The 19,404-nt window shown below is 41.8% G+C and overlaps 1 protein-coding gene across 2 annotated transcripts in view; it reads left to right on the forward strand.

Annotated features, from left to right (window-relative positions):
- VPS13A (vacuolar protein sorting 13 homolog A) overlaps positions 1–19,404 on the forward strand; it is a 221,736-nt gene that overhangs the window by 126,437 nt on the left and 75,895 nt on the right. For both annotated transcript variants that reach the window (XR_012314200.1, XM_073670791.1), the window contains exons 38-45: positions 5,456–5,679; positions 5,762–5,994; positions 11,922–12,014; positions 13,323–13,685; positions 14,508–14,609; positions 15,710–15,868; positions 17,192–17,453; positions 19,084–19,244. Coding sequence is in view for 1 of the 2 variants with exons in the window: in XM_073670791.1 (XP_073526892.1) it covers positions 5,456–5,679; positions 5,762–5,994; positions 11,922–12,014; positions 13,323–13,685; positions 14,508–14,609; positions 15,710–15,868; positions 17,192–17,453; positions 19,084–19,244 (1,597 nt within the window). In the remaining variant the exon portion in view is untranslated. The remainder of the gene's footprint in view (positions 1–5,455; positions 5,680–5,761; positions 5,995–11,921; positions 12,015–13,322; positions 13,686–14,507; positions 14,610–15,709; positions 15,869–17,191; positions 17,454–19,083; positions 19,245–19,404) is intronic.

Consider the following 19,404-nt stretch of genomic DNA (forward strand, 5'->3'; position numbering starts at 1 on the left):
TCACCTAGCAGCTCTAAACATGGCTTCTCGGACAGACTTGGTGCAAGCCACTCCTTCTGCCAGGTGGGTGGCCCTGGCCTTCACACTTTCACCCTTGAATAGGGATCCGGATTTACACACGGGCTTGTGGGTTGGAGCCACAGTGTCAGCGGCTGGCTGAAGGTGCAGGCTGGCAGTAGTGGTCATGTAGCCATGTCAGAACCAGGAGGGCAGTAACGGTACAAAATCAATAGGCAAAAGAATGATCAGGAAACAGGCCGTGGTCAGACAACAGGAATGGAACCAAGCTAAGCAGGGGCTGAAAGAACATGACTGAACCAACAAGATAAATTAACTGGCAGTGGGAGTCAGAGGTTGAGGCCTTTAAATAGTATATAGCCCAACTAAGGCTCACAGCAAGGCGCAATCTAAGCAGCTAGAATTATCCTAATAGCACCTTGACTGAGCAGCACCAGAGGTCACTGGAATTAAACTAGACCGCTGCATTGCTCCCCTATGTCGTACACAACAAAGGTGCAGCGCCACCCAGTGAATGAAGTGGAAATAGAGGATAGGTAGTGGCTTGGATATTACAATTAATGACCTAGGTGAATAGGAGCTGAGCTATAGTACTTCAGGAATGGCTTCTACACAGTGTTTGCAAGCTGTGCAGGTCCAGCTCTGTATGCTGATTATATCCGGACACTGACGGAGCTGTTAACAGTTGAACAGTGAGGGTGCTAGGTTTCGGACCCTATTGATCTGATATTAATGTCCTATCATAAGTATAGGTTATCAGCATCCTAGTAGTGGACAACCCACTTAACTACAAAATCATGACAACACCATCACAATACAATAGCATTTACAAAGGGAAAGAACAATCTAAGAACTGTAGCGTACTAAGATTATTAGATAATGAAACGTTACATAAGCAAATAGGCCAATTTGCCTCGGGGTATGACATCAGAAAATTGAGCTCTGAAGATCGTTCCCTATTGTATTGCATTCAGTTGTTACATAGTTAGACGTGTCTTTATTCAACCGTACTATCATGTTCTAGAAAGGGATGGGAAAGGATTAAATGAACGAGCACATGTACAACTACAAAGCATGAACCGGTCTGCCCCCCAAAATGCTAATGTTTCATACCTCAGTCCAATTCTTTATCCACTTGACTAAAGACCCAATGTGTGAGATCAAAGAAAACAAAATAACTAATGTTAAACTTTAACCTCTTACCAATATCTGCCATACATGCACAGTGAAAGTCAGTAGCGGGTGTATATAGCAGGCTCATGAGGTGAGCTCGCCCAATACCTGGCAGGTAATGGCTGTGTGTTATAGCCAGGATCTGGATCTAACAGCCGCGGTGGTGGGGAGCTCCACCCACGACTGTTGCCACTTTCAAACTCTGCCAGCAGCATAAACCGTGCAACGGCATGGGGACGCCTCATTCTATGCTTTCATCAGCACATGACGCGATCTCGGGACGCCGATAGGTTCCTGTGACAGTTGGGGGTCTGTTGAAGACCCGTGTGCCTGTCTTACGGAGCTCCCTTGAAGCCCAACCTGTGGCTGGACTTCAAAGGAGATCGTGATTTTTACTATATCCAGCAATGCTGTGGTATTGCTGTGTTTTAGTACAATCGATCAGATTGTAAACAAGTTCAAATCCTCTAAAAAGACTAGTAAACAAAGTAAAAAGTAAAAAAGAAGTTTTAAAAAATATGAAAAGAATAAAAAAAGAACAAGTTCAAATCATACCCTTTTCCCCCATTAAAAATAAAGACAATAAAAAATACACATGTGGTATCGCCACAACCAGAAATGTCTGATCTATCCAAATCTAAAAATAATTAACCCGAGCAGTAAACAGAAAAAAATTCAAACCGCCAAAATTGTATATTCGTCCCCACAATACCCCAAAAAATGCTTTAAAAAGCAATCGAACTGTCATATCTATCCCAAAATTATATCATTAACAAAAAACGTCATGTTACCCCACAGAGAGTAAGCCATCACATAGCTCCATCGACCGAAAAATGAAACTGTTACGGGTCTTGGAAAATGGCCACACAATCCCAAAATTTTTTGGGGGGGGTAGTTTGGTTTCTCAATAATCATACTGACAAGGATAATCATATTGCCATATCAATTTTGCCACACAATGTACACCATAAAAAGAGTTGGCAAGAAACAATGTCAGACTTGCGTATTTTTTCACAATTTCACTGCACTTTTTTTTCCCTGTTTTCCAGTACACTATGTGGTAAAATGAATGGTGTCCTTAAATGAGGGCTTGTTTGTTTGTTTTTTAATGTAGACAGAAAAATATAAAAAGTTATGGCTCTTGGAAGAAGAAGAGGAAAAAAAAGAAATTGGACTTGTTCGTAATGGGCTAAAGCAGTGTTTCACGAACTCCAGTTCTCATGAACCCCCAGCAGATGATCTTTTCATTCTGGAATTTTTATCAGTCCATGAGTTCAGGCCCTGACCAGCAACCTCAGCACTGACGATATGGCCAGTTAGTTCAAAGAAAAATTGACAATATCTAAAAGGAAATTTTCTTCCACTCCCCTTATATCATACATTCTGTTCCTTCTCACACTTCATCTAGCTCGCTTTCTGTCTTTGAACCTGTCATGGAAGAAGAAGTTACCAGACTTCTTGCATCTCCTCTCTCTACTACCTGCAAGAGTGACCCTATTCCCTCACATCTCCTTCAGTTCCTCTCCCCCGGTGTTCACCACTCCCCTAACTAAAATATTTAACCTCTCATCTAGTATCTTTCCCTTCTCCTTCAAACACACCAGCATACACCCATTACTTAAAAAAACATCCCTCGACCAGAACTGTGCTGCTACTACAGATTTGTCTAGAATCTCTGTTTCATCTCTAAACTTCTGGAACGTTTGGTCCACTCCGGGCTAATCGGCCATCTTACAAATAAAGCTCTTCTTGACCCTTTACAATCTAGTTTTCGCTTTACTGAAACTGGCCTTACTAAAGTCTCTTAATAGTAACAGCTTAATTTAATGCCCACTACTCTCCGTTGATTCTTCTGGATCTCTCTTCAGCATTCAACATTGTACATCACCAGCTCCTCTTCACTATGCTTCACTCTATCGGTCTCAAGTATACTGCTAACTTTTGCTTGCTCCTCTCCTCTCCTCTGTACTTTCGGGGTTCCTAAGAGTTCAGTCCTAGGTTCCCTCCTTATATCTCCACACACTGCCTTTACTGGACAATCAATCAGTAGATTTGGTTTTCAGTACCATTTCTATGCTTATGACACCCAATTATACACATAGTCTCCTGACATCACCCCTGCATTACTACAAAATACCAGTGATTGTCCGCTGTTTCTAACTTCATATCCTCCCTCTATCTAAAACTGCATCTGTCAAAAACTGAACTCCTTGTGTTTCCTCCCTCTACTAGCCTACCTAAAACTGATGTTGCTACTTCCATGTGTGGTTCCACCATAACCCCCCCAGCAACATGCCTGCAGTCTGGGGTTCACACTCTACCTCCGATCACTCGCTCACTCATGTCACCTGCACCTTAAAACATCTCTAGAATTTGACCTCTTTGTAAACTCTCCCCTCTCCAATCCATCCTGATTGCAGCAGCCAGGATCATAATTCTTTACAACCGCTACACCAATGCCTCTACCCTGTGCCAGCCATTGCACTGCTTGCCCATCTGCTACAGAGTCCAATTTAAACATTTCACTCTCACCCACAAAGCGCTCGATGGTTCAGCACCACCCTACATCTCCTCCGTCATCTCTGTTTACCACCCTAACCTATCACTCCCACTCCCGTCTCTAAGACTTCAAACCTGCTGCGCCAATTCTCTGTAATGCACTAAACCAAACAATTCGATTAATCTTCAATACGAACAGATTTAAGCGTGCTCTAAAAACACATTTCTTTAGACTGGCCTATCTAACGATTTTCATTTTGCCCTTCAAAATTTTTTTTTTACAAATCTGGTCCATTGTAACGTCTGTGTACACACCCTCCATGCACTTAATAGCCCTCTGTGTCTGTACTTGTACAGGTACTGGTTCATGCAGTATTATGTGACTATCCTATTTATTATATTGATGGCTGGACCGTACAATACAAGCACTTTTTACCATTTAGCTTTTGTGCCTCCCCTATTTCCTCATAGATTGTAAGCTTGCGAGCAGCAGGACCCTCACTCCTCTTGGTATCTATTGAGTTCTGCATTACTCTGTTATTTCTTTATTGTCTTTACATGTCGCCTCTGAATTGTAAAGTGCTGCGGAATATGTTGGCACTATAGAAATAAAAATGATTATTATATCAAGACTTCAAAAATGTTTACATGGTCCTCTCACCTGTGCAATATTAAGAAAATCCTGAAAACATAATCTGTTGGGGGGTCGTGAGGACTGGATTTTGGGAAACACGGCTTTAGCTTTTATAGTTTAACATTTTTTTTTTTTTCTTTGATCTCCCATTTTGGGTCCTTTTTAGTCACACTTGGTGCGGCCAGGGAAGACGAGTTCAGTTTTACTTTAAGCATGAGGCATCATTCTGCTCACTGTCTAAATAATTATAGACTCTACAGGGGCCCAGATAATACTTAATACTTAAAGGGAGCCTGTTACCCCCAAAGTGAATTTTAAATGGGCTATACAGTGTTGTAGGGGACTTAGCCCCTATTATAACCATACTAACACTATACGTGATTCTGGTACAGTGCCTGAGAAAATAACTTTTAATTGATATGCAAATGAGGAGGCTTTGGTGCTCCCTTGGTGTGGCCAAGAGTTTGATGCACTTTTGTGCCTCCTCATTTGTATATTACGGTCTATTTCCCACTTCTGATTGACTGTGCTTTCTTCCCAGAGTGAGCAATGTCTGAATGCTGTTGGTCGGGTGTGTGGCTGCTCTCGCACGCAGTGGACTTGCGCATTCTCCTTCCTGTCTCCTTTCTTCGAATGTCGATCTCTGCACTTCTGGGTGTATTAGTCTTACGAGCGGCATCAGAAATAAGGAGACACGGAGGAGAATGCGCACAGCCACTGCGTGCGCACGTGGCCACACACGCCAACAGCATTCTGACAATGTAAAATCAATCAGAAGTAGGGGGAAGTGCCCAAATATGCATATGAGGAGGCACAACAGTGCACCAAAATCTTGGCCACACCAAGGGTGCACCAAAGCCTCCTCATTTGCATATGAATTAAAAGTTATTTTCTCAGACACCGTCCCAGTAACAGGTACAGTGCTAGTATGGTTGTTATAGGGGCTATATTCCCATATAACACTGTATTGCCCAATTAAAATACATTTTGTTGGTGACAGACTCCCTTTAACCCTGGCAGATCTGAAGCCTTTTCTTTAAATAAACTATGATGGGACTTAATACAAGTACACAACCACATGCAGATGTAAATTATTTACCAGGCCTGAAATATGCATTTATCTGTTTCTAGAATGCTGGAAATGAAGCACGGATCTGAAAAGAATGTCATGGTAGACGTCAGCTACAAGCAAGGCAGGGAAGGCACACTGCTGGATGTTACTGTTCGTGACATCTACATGTGTACGAGTGTGGAGTTTCTGTGTACTGTGGCAGACATTTTTATTAAAGCCAACGAACAAAGCTCTGCTGCGCTGCGGAGCAGCAAGCAAACCTCCGTTACAAGTAAAGAAACAGGTAGCGTTATCTAATAGCTAAAATATTTACCAGATGTGCAGCGTTAATTATAAGAAGTAAGCAAAATCTGTTGTTTCCTCAGTTCCCACACAACCGGTGTCTAGGATGGAAATGAATGTAGCGGTTAGGAACCCAGAGTTTGTGTTTGTGGCTGATTTATCGAGGGCAGATGCCCCAGCACTTGTGCTTACAACACAGTGCGAAGTATCAATCAAAAACAGTCCGGAGCAACAGCACATGACCGCTGCGGTCAAAGACTTGCACATAGAGGCCTGTCCTTTTTTGCCAGACAAAAGAAATGGCAGGATCACCACAGTAAGATGATTTTATATTTCCTTATCCTAATCAGACTTAGATTGTTGGTATGCAAAGTTTTTATTTCTATTATATAAAAAGAAAAGGTAATTATGTAATAGAATATCCAAGTGGGAGGTTAAAGTCCCGGACATTAATAATGTAAAATCTGTAACTGGACCATTCACCTACCATGTACCATTATTGTCAGAGGGACTTTTAGATCCCTTAACGCACCAGGGTCTAGATCAGAGGCCTCAAACACGCGGGCCGCATGCTTCCCCTGAGGCTGCTTTATGCGGCCCGCAGGCACAGAACCCTTGACGATCCCGACCTGGTCCAGGAGGAGCCACCGACAGCAGCGCAGCATTGCCGCTCACTGCCCGCAGAGACAGTCTCCCAGCACAGCATTTCCAATGCCAGCTGCCAGCCAATCATACGCCGCTGCGCTGGGACGCAGATATCAGCTGCTGGCCTCTGAGCGGCAATGTAGTGAGCGGCAATGCAGCGCTGCTGTTGGCGGCTCCCCCTGGACCAGGTCGGGATCATCAAGGGGTCTGTGCCTGCGGGCCGCTTGTGCACAAAGGACGCCGAGGGCATGGAGGACAGGTGAGAAGAATCTTTTTTTTCTTTCATATGTGTGTGTGAAGAACAGCGCAGGGGACATATCTACAATAGGGGGACCTGGATGGGGCATTACTACAGGATGGGGGACATTACTGCAAGATGGGGACCACCAGGATGGGGGCACATTACTGCAAGATAGGGACCACCAGGATGGGGGCACATTACTGCAAGATGGGGACCACCACGATGGGGGCACATTACTGCAAGATGGGGACCACCAGGATGGGGGCACATTACTGCAAGATGGGGACCACCAGGATGGGGGCACATTACTGCAAGATGGGGACCACCAGGATGGGGGCACATTACTGCAAGATAGGGACCACCAGGATGGGGCATATTAATGCAAGATAGGGACCACCAGGATGGGGGCACATTACTGCAAGATGGGGACCACCACGATGGGGGCACATTACTGCAAGATGGGGACCACCACGATGGGGGCACATTACTGCAAGATGGGGACCACCACGATGGGGGCACATTACTGCAAGATGGGGACCACCACGATGGGGGCACATTACTGCAAGATGGGGACCACCAGGATGGGGGCACATTACTGCAAGATGGGGACCACCAGGATGGGGGCACATTCTGCGAGATGGGGACCACCAGGATGGGGGCACATTACTAGATGTTTGCCAGAATTACTATATGGTACTAATTGTAAAACAATATTACTGTATGTGGCTAATTTGAGGAAACAAAATTGTAAAAATTAAAAAGAAAAAAAGTAAAATAAAGCATGAAAAAATATTTTACCTCTAAAAATTCTGTTTTGTATATAAACTAAAGTAAACACAATAAATGCACATTTATTATCGCCACATCCGTAACGACCCAAGCTATAAATAAAATAAACACCGCAAAAATGTTCAGATGGTGTATACAAAAAAAATGGTATCACTAAAAATGTCACTTTGACCTGCAAAGAATGCGGCCCCCCAAATACAATTTTTTTTCTATGTGCGGTCTATATACCCAGCTGAGTTTGAGACCCCTGTTCTAGATCCAACTGCTACTGCTGTCCACTCCGATCTAGCATTTAAAAGGAATCTGTCAGTAGGATGAACCTTCCTAGTCCATCTATATGAACATATAGGTCATAGGAAGCTGAATAAAATGATACTTTGATATCTGCAATCATATGTCTTATTCCAGAGAAATCCATGGTTTTCTTTATTTGTAAATTAGCTGTTAAGATCTATAGTCTGGATATAGATCTCCCTGAGAATCTGTCTCCAGAGCTTCTTTAATTTAGAGGGGGTGTTACTAATGTGAGACATATAATGACTGACAGTCTGCTCTCCTGCTCTACATGTCTCACATTGGTAACATCCCCTTTCATTTAAAATAAGCTCTGGAGGAAAATTCTCAAGAAGATCTTTGTCTCACCCATAGATCGTAAAAGCTCATTTACTTTTAAGTATATGTGGACTTCCATGGAGTAATATTTTGGATCACAGATATCAAGGTATTATTTTATTCAACTTTCTATGACCCATGTAGATGGCATATGAGGATTGGTCCTCCTGACCGACTCCCCAATCTGTATGTCTTGATGACAATATGTAATGCTATCCTGTAGAGATGAACAAAAAGATTCAAACTACCCTTGTCGGCATTCAGCTTGGTCTTCTGCAACTGTTTACTTCTATGCCAGTAATCCTCTGTCCAGCATCCCTGGCGCCTCTGCCACACACTAGGACTCATTCAACATCACGATTGCCTAATCAGTGGTAGAGGCACCCAGGATGCCGGACTTTCTATGGTTTCTCCTGATGAAGAAGTTATAGATAATTCAAAACGCGTTGAGAATAAAACGCGCTAACAATTCATTATACCCTGTATTCTCTGGATATCTTTTATTCCATACTCCATGTATCTCCTACAAAAATCAACTAAAAAGGAAGTCACCACCTCCAACAGTATGCTACAGAAAAAAACCTTATCAGCACCTCCGAACAGAATGATGCAAGTGTGAACAGGTGCAAGCTGCTGTGAATATATTGTATACAAATCTGAGTGAAGCAGGACACTACATATGCTAAGATATATGCAAACATTGAATATGTGAACATCATCTATATAGGTCTGTGTGCCTATCTCTTGTCTGTCTGTCTATCTATGTGATGTGTCTGTTAAACCTTTTTTTATTTATTTATTTTTTTATTTTTTAACAAATTAAAAAAAAAGAAATTAAATGGGTGAATTTCTTGTAAAACACCTAAAGTTTTAACAAACTTAGTATAGCAATATTAAATACTTTCAGATGTGCTGTTTTTTCCATGGAGTGATTTATGGGAGGGGTTCTAACTAGTGTTGAGCATTCCGATACTGAAATATCGGGTATCGATTGAGTTCCGATACTTTTACAATATAGAATACCGGAATCGGAAGTTCCCATAATACCTGCGCTCTGCAGTGTCTCTGAAGGATGACAAGCTGGATGGCAGCGCTCAGCTGCGATCCAGCCTGTCATCAGAATGCCATCCCAGCGTGGGAGAATTCTCCTGCTCAAGCGCTGACATTACATTATCTCCCTTACATTACAATTAAATGGAATAGCAGGAATTAATATTTTTTAAGACGTTAATGCCACAGCCATGGTGGTTGTGGCATTACAGTGCTTGCCCAAATCGATGGGAACAGTGCTCACAGTGAAACCTGAAAAGCCGGCAATTCATCAGCGCCATATACCGCTACACGACAATTTAGAACAGAAAGAATAGAGCTTCACACATAGATTAGATAGATAGAAACATGTCAGTCACATATATAAGTAGAACAATAAAGAATTGTGTGTTTATTTCAATTAAAGGACTTTATTCTGGGTGTTTGTGTTTTTTTTTTAACTTTGACTATGGGGTTATTAATGGGGGTATCTTATAGACACCTCTCCATTACTAACCTGGGCTTGATGTCAGCTGGCATTATAAGCTGACATCAACCCCAGCCCTATTACCCCACTGCCACCGCTACAGGGCAGTGGGAAGAGCGAGGCTAAGTGCCAGAATTGGCGTATCTTATGGATTCGCCATTTCTGGGGCAGCTGACGGCTGGTGTTTCTAGCCTGGGAGGGGGCCAATATTCATGGCACCCTTCCTGGGCTATTAATATCAGCCCCCAGCTGTCTGCCTAGCCTTTGCTAGCTATTAAAATAGGGGGGACCCCACGTCATTTTTTTGGGGGGGTCCCCCATTTTAATAGCTAGTAAAGGCTAGGTATTCAGTTGGGGGCTGATATTAGTAGCCTGGGAAGCTCCATGGGTATTACCCCCTTCCCAGGCTTCAAACTTCTGCCCCAGCCGTCTGCTTAACCTCCGCTAGAGACGAAAATTACGGGGAACCCCACGCCAATTTTTTTTTATAATAAATCCTTTATTTTAACACTAAATGACAAGTACAGTAACCAACACTGTCACTGTACTTCTTATATATGTGACTGACATGTTTCTATCTATCTAATCTATGTGTGATGCTCTATTCTTTCTGTTCTAAATTGTCGGGTACCGGTGTATGCGCTGATGAATTGCCGGCTTCTCATGTTTCACTGTGAGCACTGTTCCCATCGATTTGGGCAACCCCCTCCCCCAATACATTCTACATTATTGTTAGTTGTTTTCCTTCATGTAGAATTAACCTACAAGGAAAGAAAGGGTTTATTTTCATTCCGATATTTGTGTCCCATTGACTTGCATTGGTTTCCGGTATCGGAATCGGCGATATCCGATACTTTTTGGGTATCGGCCCGATCCAATCCGATCCGATATTTCCTGATATCGGAAGGTATCGCTCAACACTAGCTCTAACATATAGGCCCCCTCGAAGCAAATTGGTCACTAATACATTTTTTCATAATTTTTCTTTAAATGTGAACAATTATTGGAACATTTTTTAACATCCTATAAAATTAAAGTTTAAAAAAAAAAGTAGACATATGGTAATTGATAACCTTGTTGTGTGCTATGACTGGTGTGTAAAACTGCACATTTTTCCATTTTTTTTTTATTAAGTTTTGTATGTTTTCAGCAGTATATTTACGACTACAAAAAAGTACCTTATTTTTCGTACTCTAAAACGCACCAGACCATAAGACGCACCTAGGTTTTAGAGTAGGGAAATAGGAAAAAAAATTGAAGCAAAAAATGTGGTCATGATGCACTGTTATGGGGTCTGCTGCTGACACTGTTATAGGGGTAATGTGCCCCAATTCTGTACTAATATCCCCCATCCTGGTGTGTGATTGTGTGTGTGTATGTGTATATATATATCGGTCCCCCATCCTGGTATGCATGGCACCCCCATCACGCTGCACACAAGAAAAAATAAAGGATTCTACTCACCTCCCCTCTGTTCCAGCACTGCGTCCTGTTCTGCTGCCAGCTGCTGATGTCACCGTGTAAGTAGCGCATGACGTCACTGCCATGTGCCTTCACATGCTGAGGTCAGCTGTCGAAATATTCACTGCTCCCCATGCCCGGACAATGGGAGTGGGGAGCATTGAACATTCATTCTCCTTAATTGCCGGCTCCGGCAGCAGCTAGGCGATCATCTGTGCCCGCTATTAAAGAGAATTAATATTCACTGCTCCCCACTCCCATAGTCGGGTGTGGGGAGCAGTGAATATTCATTCTCTTTAAAAGCGGGCACGCGTGATCGCCGAGCCGCTGCAGGAAGCCGGCGGCTGCTGATGACGCTGTGCGTGCTATTAAGGAAAATGAATATTCAGTGCTCCACAAGCCCATGGGCGTGAGGAGCAGTTAATATTCATTTTCTTCAGCAGCGGGCACAGTGTTAGCTGCAGCAGGCGACTCCTGCCTCCTGTGCCCCGCTCCACCGCTGCTCTCCCCACCATGCACAGCTGGACCGTACATCTGGACTATAAGATGCACACCCTACTTTCCTCTAAAATTTTGGAGGAAAAAAGTGTGTTTTATAGTCAAAAAAATACCTTCAAGTAGTATTGTACATGCTTGTCCCTATGGGACTGCCTAGCATTGTGTTTGGGGTTTTTCCGGCACCCCAAAGAGAATGAATGGAGTGTTTAAGGCGTGTGTGCTGCCACTCAGGGGGGATAAAAGTGCCAATCAATGTGGGTACCAGCGGTTGGACCTACTGATATCACCTATCTGTCGACTTATCTTCATGGAATAAACCCTTTTGGGGAAGTGAAGGGCCAAAAGAATGTGAAAAATATAGAAATATAAAGAAATTTAAAAAAAATCTTCTCCCAATCCGAAAATATAAAAATTTGCATATTTGGTATCGCCTTATCCATAAAAGTCAAATTTTTTTTAAATCTCCTTATTTTTCTTCTAGATATTACAGCCTTGTGATGTGTTTTTCCAAAGTGCTCAGTCTAATGGTGGTCCACAGAATATAGAACTCTCAATAAAATCACTTATGATAAAGGTAGGCATTTTTCTTTTATATGTAGTTAGTTAAAAAAAATTAACATTTTATTTAAAGGTGGCTAGTAAGCAACAATGATTCAGTTTTAAAAATATATTAACTTGGATAAGGGCTTATCCTATCACAAACCAGTGCTTCAAATGGATTCACCAGCCGTAGTGTAAAAAAATACTTCTGATGCTCCCCTGTCCTTCCGATCTTTATACTCCCTGCTCCAGTGATGACTTCCCGACACAGGCATGTAATTGGCGGCAGCATTCATATGTCCACGTTTGGATGTCACCACTGGAGTAGGAAGTACAGAGACTTGTGGGAAACAAGAAGTCTGACTTTCCTTTGTATGTTTACAGTATTCTAAGCAGTTTTAAAATGACCTTTTAATGGTTGGACAACTGCTTTCAGAGCTGATCGCTGCCATGTGAGACCCTACTCTTAAGACCCCCTAGCAAACAGCTGTTTTTACCAGATGATGCGCCTGGCTGCTCATTTTCCTTAAAGCAACCTATGTTGGTAAATTGTACTTTTTACATGGCGACCATTTTAAGGAACATCTGTACAAATAGTGCATTGATGAATCGAGTCCACTGAAGTACCAGTCGCTTTACTCTTGCTAAGGCCGGGGTCACACTAGCGTATAACACGGCCGAGTACAATCCAATAAAACATCGCATAGCACTCGGACCAGTGTTCTTCTATGGGGCCATATGGCCTGTTTATTTTCCCTTTTTGGTTCTGTTATACCTTTTGTACCCGGGTTCCAAGGGGTAACGTTTCTCCTTGCGGAGAGTGACATGTTAAGCATGTCAAGGTGAAGAGACTTTTAAGCCGCAATGCTCCTCTGGGAACTCTGCAAATTGTCTCTTTAGAGAGGAAGAGGACTAGAACTCTAGTGCCACCTATAGGAAGTAGCAATCCTTAAAGTCAATATCGACTCTCCAACGAGCCTTGCCACATGACTTAGGATTGCTACTAGCACCTTTTGTACCCAGAAGAAGCGGTTTTGTTTTGTTAAGCTGGATGGTTTATGGACATTTAATAAACCCCACGTTTGTTTTGAACCAAGGAACTGGATCCTTGTGTACACCAGCGTCTACCTGAGAGCCAGTCCCTTACAATATATATACATATATATTCACAGCAGAAGTCAATGACTTTTGAATCCAAAGACGCATTGAGTTGCATCTTTTTTTGGCAGTATACTTTTTTGCATGTCAACGGTATGTGGTGTGAACATCACTTTCCTTGTTCATTTCCAAGATTACAAAATTCATATGCAATTCTTTTTTTCTGTTTTTTTTTTTTTAACAGGTTTCTCCAGTTATTATAAACACAGTGATCACCATCACATCTGCACTGTCAACATCCAGAAAAGAATCAATCAGTGAGGCCACGAGTCCAGTCCCACCAGATCTCTGGAAAAAGAAGGATTTAAAGAATTTAAAATTGTGGTTCCTTGAAGAAGAAAATGACAAGGAAAAAAAAAATAGCGAAACCGACCAGATAGTTTTAACAGGGGAAAAATTAGACTTGTGCATAGACTCAATTGTCATAACTCTCGAAGCTGGTGTTGGCCACAGAACACTGCCCATTCTTTTAGCTAAGTCTTCATTTAAAGGAAATGTTAAGAACTGGACCACACTTATAAACCTGTACTGCCAACTTGAGCTAGAGGTACATATTAATAATGGTCTTGTCCTCTTGAAGAACCGAAACATCTCCCCACTAACCATGCTGTGTCATACAGGGCTGCTTTTACTCCATTTGTGAAAAACAGCCATAATACAGGCTTCACACCAGAAGCAACCACAACCCAGCTTGGTATTGTGTCTGTATGGAAGAATGGGTTGTCAGAGCCTTTTTTAAGGGTTTTCAAATCTGCTTACAGCCACCAATAGTATTGAAACAGCTAATCAAACTGTACTCTTCTGTTTAATCCTGCAGTTCCAGGGCCATGTTCCCAATCCTCCTGCTGGTTTTGTGTTTTGCCCACTTCTGCAGTAACATCCCACAAACCTCAAGTGATACTGCTGACAATCACTGGTCTAAGCGTTTATGTGCTGTAAACCAGAGAGGCTAGTGATTGGCAGCAGTGGTCACATTCCCGCTGTAGCCAAATGAGCATAACATGAGCTGGGGTGACAAGGGATGTTGTGCTAGACCTGGAGGTGAGTATAGATTTATTAGCCATTTTAATACTTTTGGTTGCTCTGAGCAGATTGTGACATATAATGTAAAACCCATTTATTTGCTACAAAATGGCATTTTGTATCCCAGCGATATTGAAGTTAAAGAGGCTGAGTTGTAATGCCACACACAACCTATAGACAGGAATATCAATCTTAGAAAGAAAGCGGTCATGTTCTTCTAATTCTGAAAGCCCCTCCCAAACAAAATAGATTGCTAGTTTGGGTATGTAATATTGATATGTACTCATATATCACCATCTCTCCTATTTTGCAGCTCAGTGTTTGAATCTGCTTATTTTTCTTTCAGGTACATTACTATAATGAAATGTTTGGTGTATGGGAGCCTTTGCTAGAACCTTTGGAAATAGAGAAAAGCGATAGCTTTCGACCTTGGAGTCTTGAGGTTAAGGTAGGTTTTTTTTTTACAAAATAAAAGTTAATGCATTTCATTAAAAATTTAAATTTATCATCTGAACTGGATCTGAAAAACACAAAGTTTTGTTATAAATTAAAAACGTTATATAGCTGAAGGGGTTGTCTTGTGTTTTAATATTGATGGCCTATCCTTAGTATAGACCAGTGTTTCCCAAGCTCCCTACAGGTCATGTTTTCAGGATCTCCTTAGTATTACACAGGTGATTGAAGTATCATCAAGGCATCAGGAATTCTCTCACCTGTGTAATACTAAGGAGATCCTGAAAACATGACCTGTAGGGGGCTTGGGAAACACTGGTATAGACCATCAAGGCCAAATCGGTGTGAAGGTACGATTCCTGCCATCCCCACTGATCAGCCATTCTCTATGCTGGTAGTGGCCGGATGCTTCAGATGCAGAGTGGAACAGTACAGTTCTGGCAACTGCATAATGGCCGCAGTGGGGTACTGCACATCATTCGAATAGGGGAAGATGTGCAGTACCCGGCGTGGCCACTATGCAGAGCTGTGCTCTTCCACTCTGCAATTGATCGCTTCAGGCCGCTGCCAGCACGAATAGCTGATCGGCGGTGACGGGTATCGCACCTTCACCGATCTGGTATTGATCACCTATCCTAAGGGTAGGCTATCAATATTAAAGTACCGTACAATCCCTTTAATTTACTGATGTGAGGAGTAGGTATAGAGCAGGTATAACCCACCATTATAAATGCCTCACATGAGATTTATAATGATTACAATATTCATTATTACAGTAATGCAAGTGGTTGTTACACTTTTTTTGTACCCCTGAAAAAAATGTATCAATGGCAGCTTAAAGTGTATCCCCAATATAAATTGATGTGCTGCAGTCCCTACAGTAAGTGTTTAGTTGGCCATGTATGAAGACTGATTAATAGATTGTAAAGTGCTGGGGAATATGTTGGTGCTATATAAATAAAACTATTATTAATAGACAGAACTCTGTAGCAAGTACTGCAGTATAAGATCTTTCATTTATATCAGGGGCTACTGTACATACATTGTAAAGTACACCACTTTTTGAATCTTTGATAACAATAATTTTTATTTTAGATGAAAAAGAAATTGAGAAAGGAATCTTGTGAAGTAGATGGTGAAGAGGAGAACTTCAAGATTCCTGATTATGTTACAGCCATAAACATTTTTTCCAAAGACCAGCTAAACATCACACTGTCTAAATGTGGGATTGTAACCCTAACTAACCTAGGACAGGTAAGAAGTTCAATAAATCACTATAAGCCTTGTCAGGTGTTGACATGTGATAGGTAGTGACCAAACAATTATTTGGCTCACCGCTATTTTCTAAAGGTGAGTACGATGTACTGTAGAGAATGATGATCTCTTGGGCAAAGCAAAAGACCATATCACCCGATGAGTGGGCTCATTTGTCAGCTGATATGCAGCCTGTTTAGCCTGCCCGATTATCAGCAAATGAGCATTCCTAGGAACACTCGTTTCCGAAAATCATGCAGTGGAAATTCACCTTTAGACTCCATAGTTATCATGCTGGTTAATGGTTTTGTTCACTAGGGCAGAGGAGCTAAGTGGCTTCTTGTCCCTTTGCATCTCAGGCAAGCAAAAATCTACAGTTTATCTTTGCTTCTCAACATTGGAAATATTTGGGGGTCATTAACTTAGCTCAAAGATGTCAGATCAACCGACAAGTAACTGTATAAGTGGTCTCTCTGTCAGTGTATTGAAATCACCCTCTATCTCCGTTCAAGGGTAATTATGATCAGACACCAGATGTGATGTGTGACTCTCGGAGATCACAGTAACTCTAAGTTGAACGAAGTGTCTTTTCATTCTGGAGTACTGGAGTGTTTTAATTCTGTGTCGAAAACAGGCTGGTGGCATGTAGAAGAGCTGCTGATGTTAATCTGTCTCCCAGTCAGTTTGTTAAAAGTTAATGATATAGGAAAGACAATTTCACTCCATAGATGCAGTGAAAAATGGAATTTATTGATCTGTCAACATATCATGTTCAAAGTTACCATACTGTACAACTGAAGAGTGCCGTGGTGTTTCCCGTATTATTGTCAGAATATCTGTCCTACCACTGCGCATCACCATCCACCCGTAGTGCCGACCAGTAGTTTGTTAAAAGCTGACCCAAGGATCACAGCAATATGGTTGTCCATCAACTTAGGAGGATGTATGCATTGGCATACACTGAAGCTAATTACTCCTCCATCGCTATTACCTGACAATTTTATATCAAAATGCAGTACTCACTTTGTGAAGACTGTACAGATGACCCCTGCAGGGTCTTTGACTTGTAGTCACCTCAATAGGTAGTAGTGGTCTTCTTCCTTCTTCCTTCTGGGCATGTCTTGCCTTAATCACCACAAAGCCCTTATGGCTCTAAGGAGCAGAGTGCTCTATGAGCTCACTGTCAGTTAATTTAGCAAATGGATGGAGAGGGGGTGTCTAACGCTGATGGAGAGGGGGTGTCGAACACTGATGTTGATAGTTTGTATTGAATTACAGTTTTGTATTCGTTATTGATGTTGAACTGAACATTTTATACCACAGGCTTTTGCCGAAGCAGCCAGCAAAACGTCCGATGTCTTCAAAAAGGATCAAGCTCCATTTGTGATCCATAATTTTCTGGGCCTCCCTATTTCTGTCTCTCCAAGTGATTCATTTACTGCTTTAAATGTTGATCCACGTTTGAAGAGCGTAGAATTGGGAGACGGGGAGAGTCTTAGCATGGATTATGTCCGTACCAAAACCCAGGCTGATCAGTTTTCTGCAATGACCAGCCTTAGCAGCAAACACTTCTATATCCAGCTCAGTAAGTTACCAATGCATGCTTTGAAAAAGAAATGTCTTCTGTTTTGTTGCGAAACCTTCTATTGCTCTAGATTAAAAAAAATCCTAATGAAATCACGTTGTTAAAGTGTTCTTTTTAACCCCTAAAAATATACATTGTCAAAGTGAGAATAAAAAAATCAAATATTCTTGCCATTTAAATTGGATTCTATTTAGTGCCACCACTCAGTACGGACCCCGCTACCTCATGTATCATTGCATACCAATGATATGCTACCTGATCATGGCAGCAAGCACAGTGAACAATACAGCTAGGGTGCTTTCACATTGTGTCTGAACCCCCTGCAAAACGGGATATGTGCCGACGGGGCCATATACTATAATGGTGCCGGCAGAGTGTGCATCATTTTTGAGCATGTGTGTGTACTGGAGGCGGACACCCAGACGTAGTAAACTGCGTCTGGGTGTCCGCCTCCAGTAGACGTATACGCCCGAAAATTATGCACGCTCTGCCAGCTCCATTATAGTATATGGCCCCGTCGGCACATATTTCCAAATCCCGTTTTGCGGGGGGTTCAGACGTAAGCCCCCGAACAGGTGCTGGAATGCAGTGTGAAAGCACCCTTACAGCTTGTCATCACTTCTTGCGTCTACATTACATTGCACAAGTCATGGCTTTGTAGTGATGATAGCGTTCCATCTTTATTTGAAGGAAGATGTTTTTTGTTTAAATGTTGGGAAACCCATTTACTAAAAATAAGAACAACCAGCTCATCCCTGCTATGACTGAAATCCTTGGCACAGGGCAGCCATTCCTGCTAGACTCAGCGCTGTATAAATCAGATAGAAAAAAACTCCCCCTGTCAAAAATCCAGCTAAAAAATTTAATTTTATTCCAGTGCAAATAAAAAATGAATGACCTCTTCAATTTCATTCAGCAGTGTCATATAAATTTCCTTCGCATTTCTGACTGGAATCCATGATTAAGGACTGGTTTACAGTCAAAAATGTGTAGTAAATTCATATTATATTGTTGGATGAAATTGAAGAATTCATGTTTTAATCGCACTAGAATAAAGTTTTATTTTTTACCTGGATTTTTGGCTGGAGGAGTTTTCTTTTAAACCTATTTAATGTCTATGAAAGTGATTGTCCTCTACAATGTGTTAGTGGGCAGATCGATTTAAACTTTGGAAATAAGGCTTTCTTCAAATACCTTGCATTTCCAAATGTGCCTGTGAGCGGCGCTATCGCTGACATCACCGGACATCAGAGGCAGCTGCAGCCGGGGGTCACGTGGTGGTGATGAGCGGACCGCGATAGCGCCTCTCACAGGCACATTTGGAAACGCAAGGTATTTGAAGAAAGCCTTATTTCCAAAGTTTAAATCGATCTGCCCACTAACACATTGTAGAGGACAATCTCTTTAAGTAATGAATCCGGCATCTTCTGCGTATACTTGGAGGTTTTGGTCAGTCTCACTGCATAATATAATTTGATGATGGTCTGTTGAAGATAACATAAAGAACAAAAAACACATTTCTGTCACAGTAATATAATTTTAAAGTTTTAATTCCTCTACTGACTACATGAGAATTATAAAGCGGTTTCTAAAATTTCTAAACCAAACTGTTTCTTTTCCTCCATACTAGCTCCTTTGAATCACTCCTCTAGTGATAAGATCCCTTTAACCAAAGTGGGTCGAAGCCTTTACTGCGTAAGACATTCGGAATCTGGTGTTGAGCGATACATTGTTTGTCAAATCGACTCTGTGGAAGGATCAAAATCTGTAACAATTCGGTCACCATTACAGGTATAAGCAGATCATCTTAGCTATTAATATACCTTTCAATTTTTATTATTTAAAGGGGTTATCTGGTAAAAACAAGTTATGTCTTATCTGCAGGATAGGTAATAACTTGTTGATTGCTGGGACCTGCAATGATCCACAATGATCTCCAGAAGATGTAACT

Source organism: Phyllobates terribilis, unplaced genomic scaffold, assembly GCF_046119375.1.
Source record: "Phyllobates terribilis strain yellow unplaced genomic scaffold, ASM4611937v1 Scaffold_1__5_contigs__length_1240528914, whole genome shotgun sequence".
NCBI lineage: Eukaryota > Metazoa > Chordata > Amphibia > Anura > Dendrobatidae > Phyllobates > Phyllobates terribilis.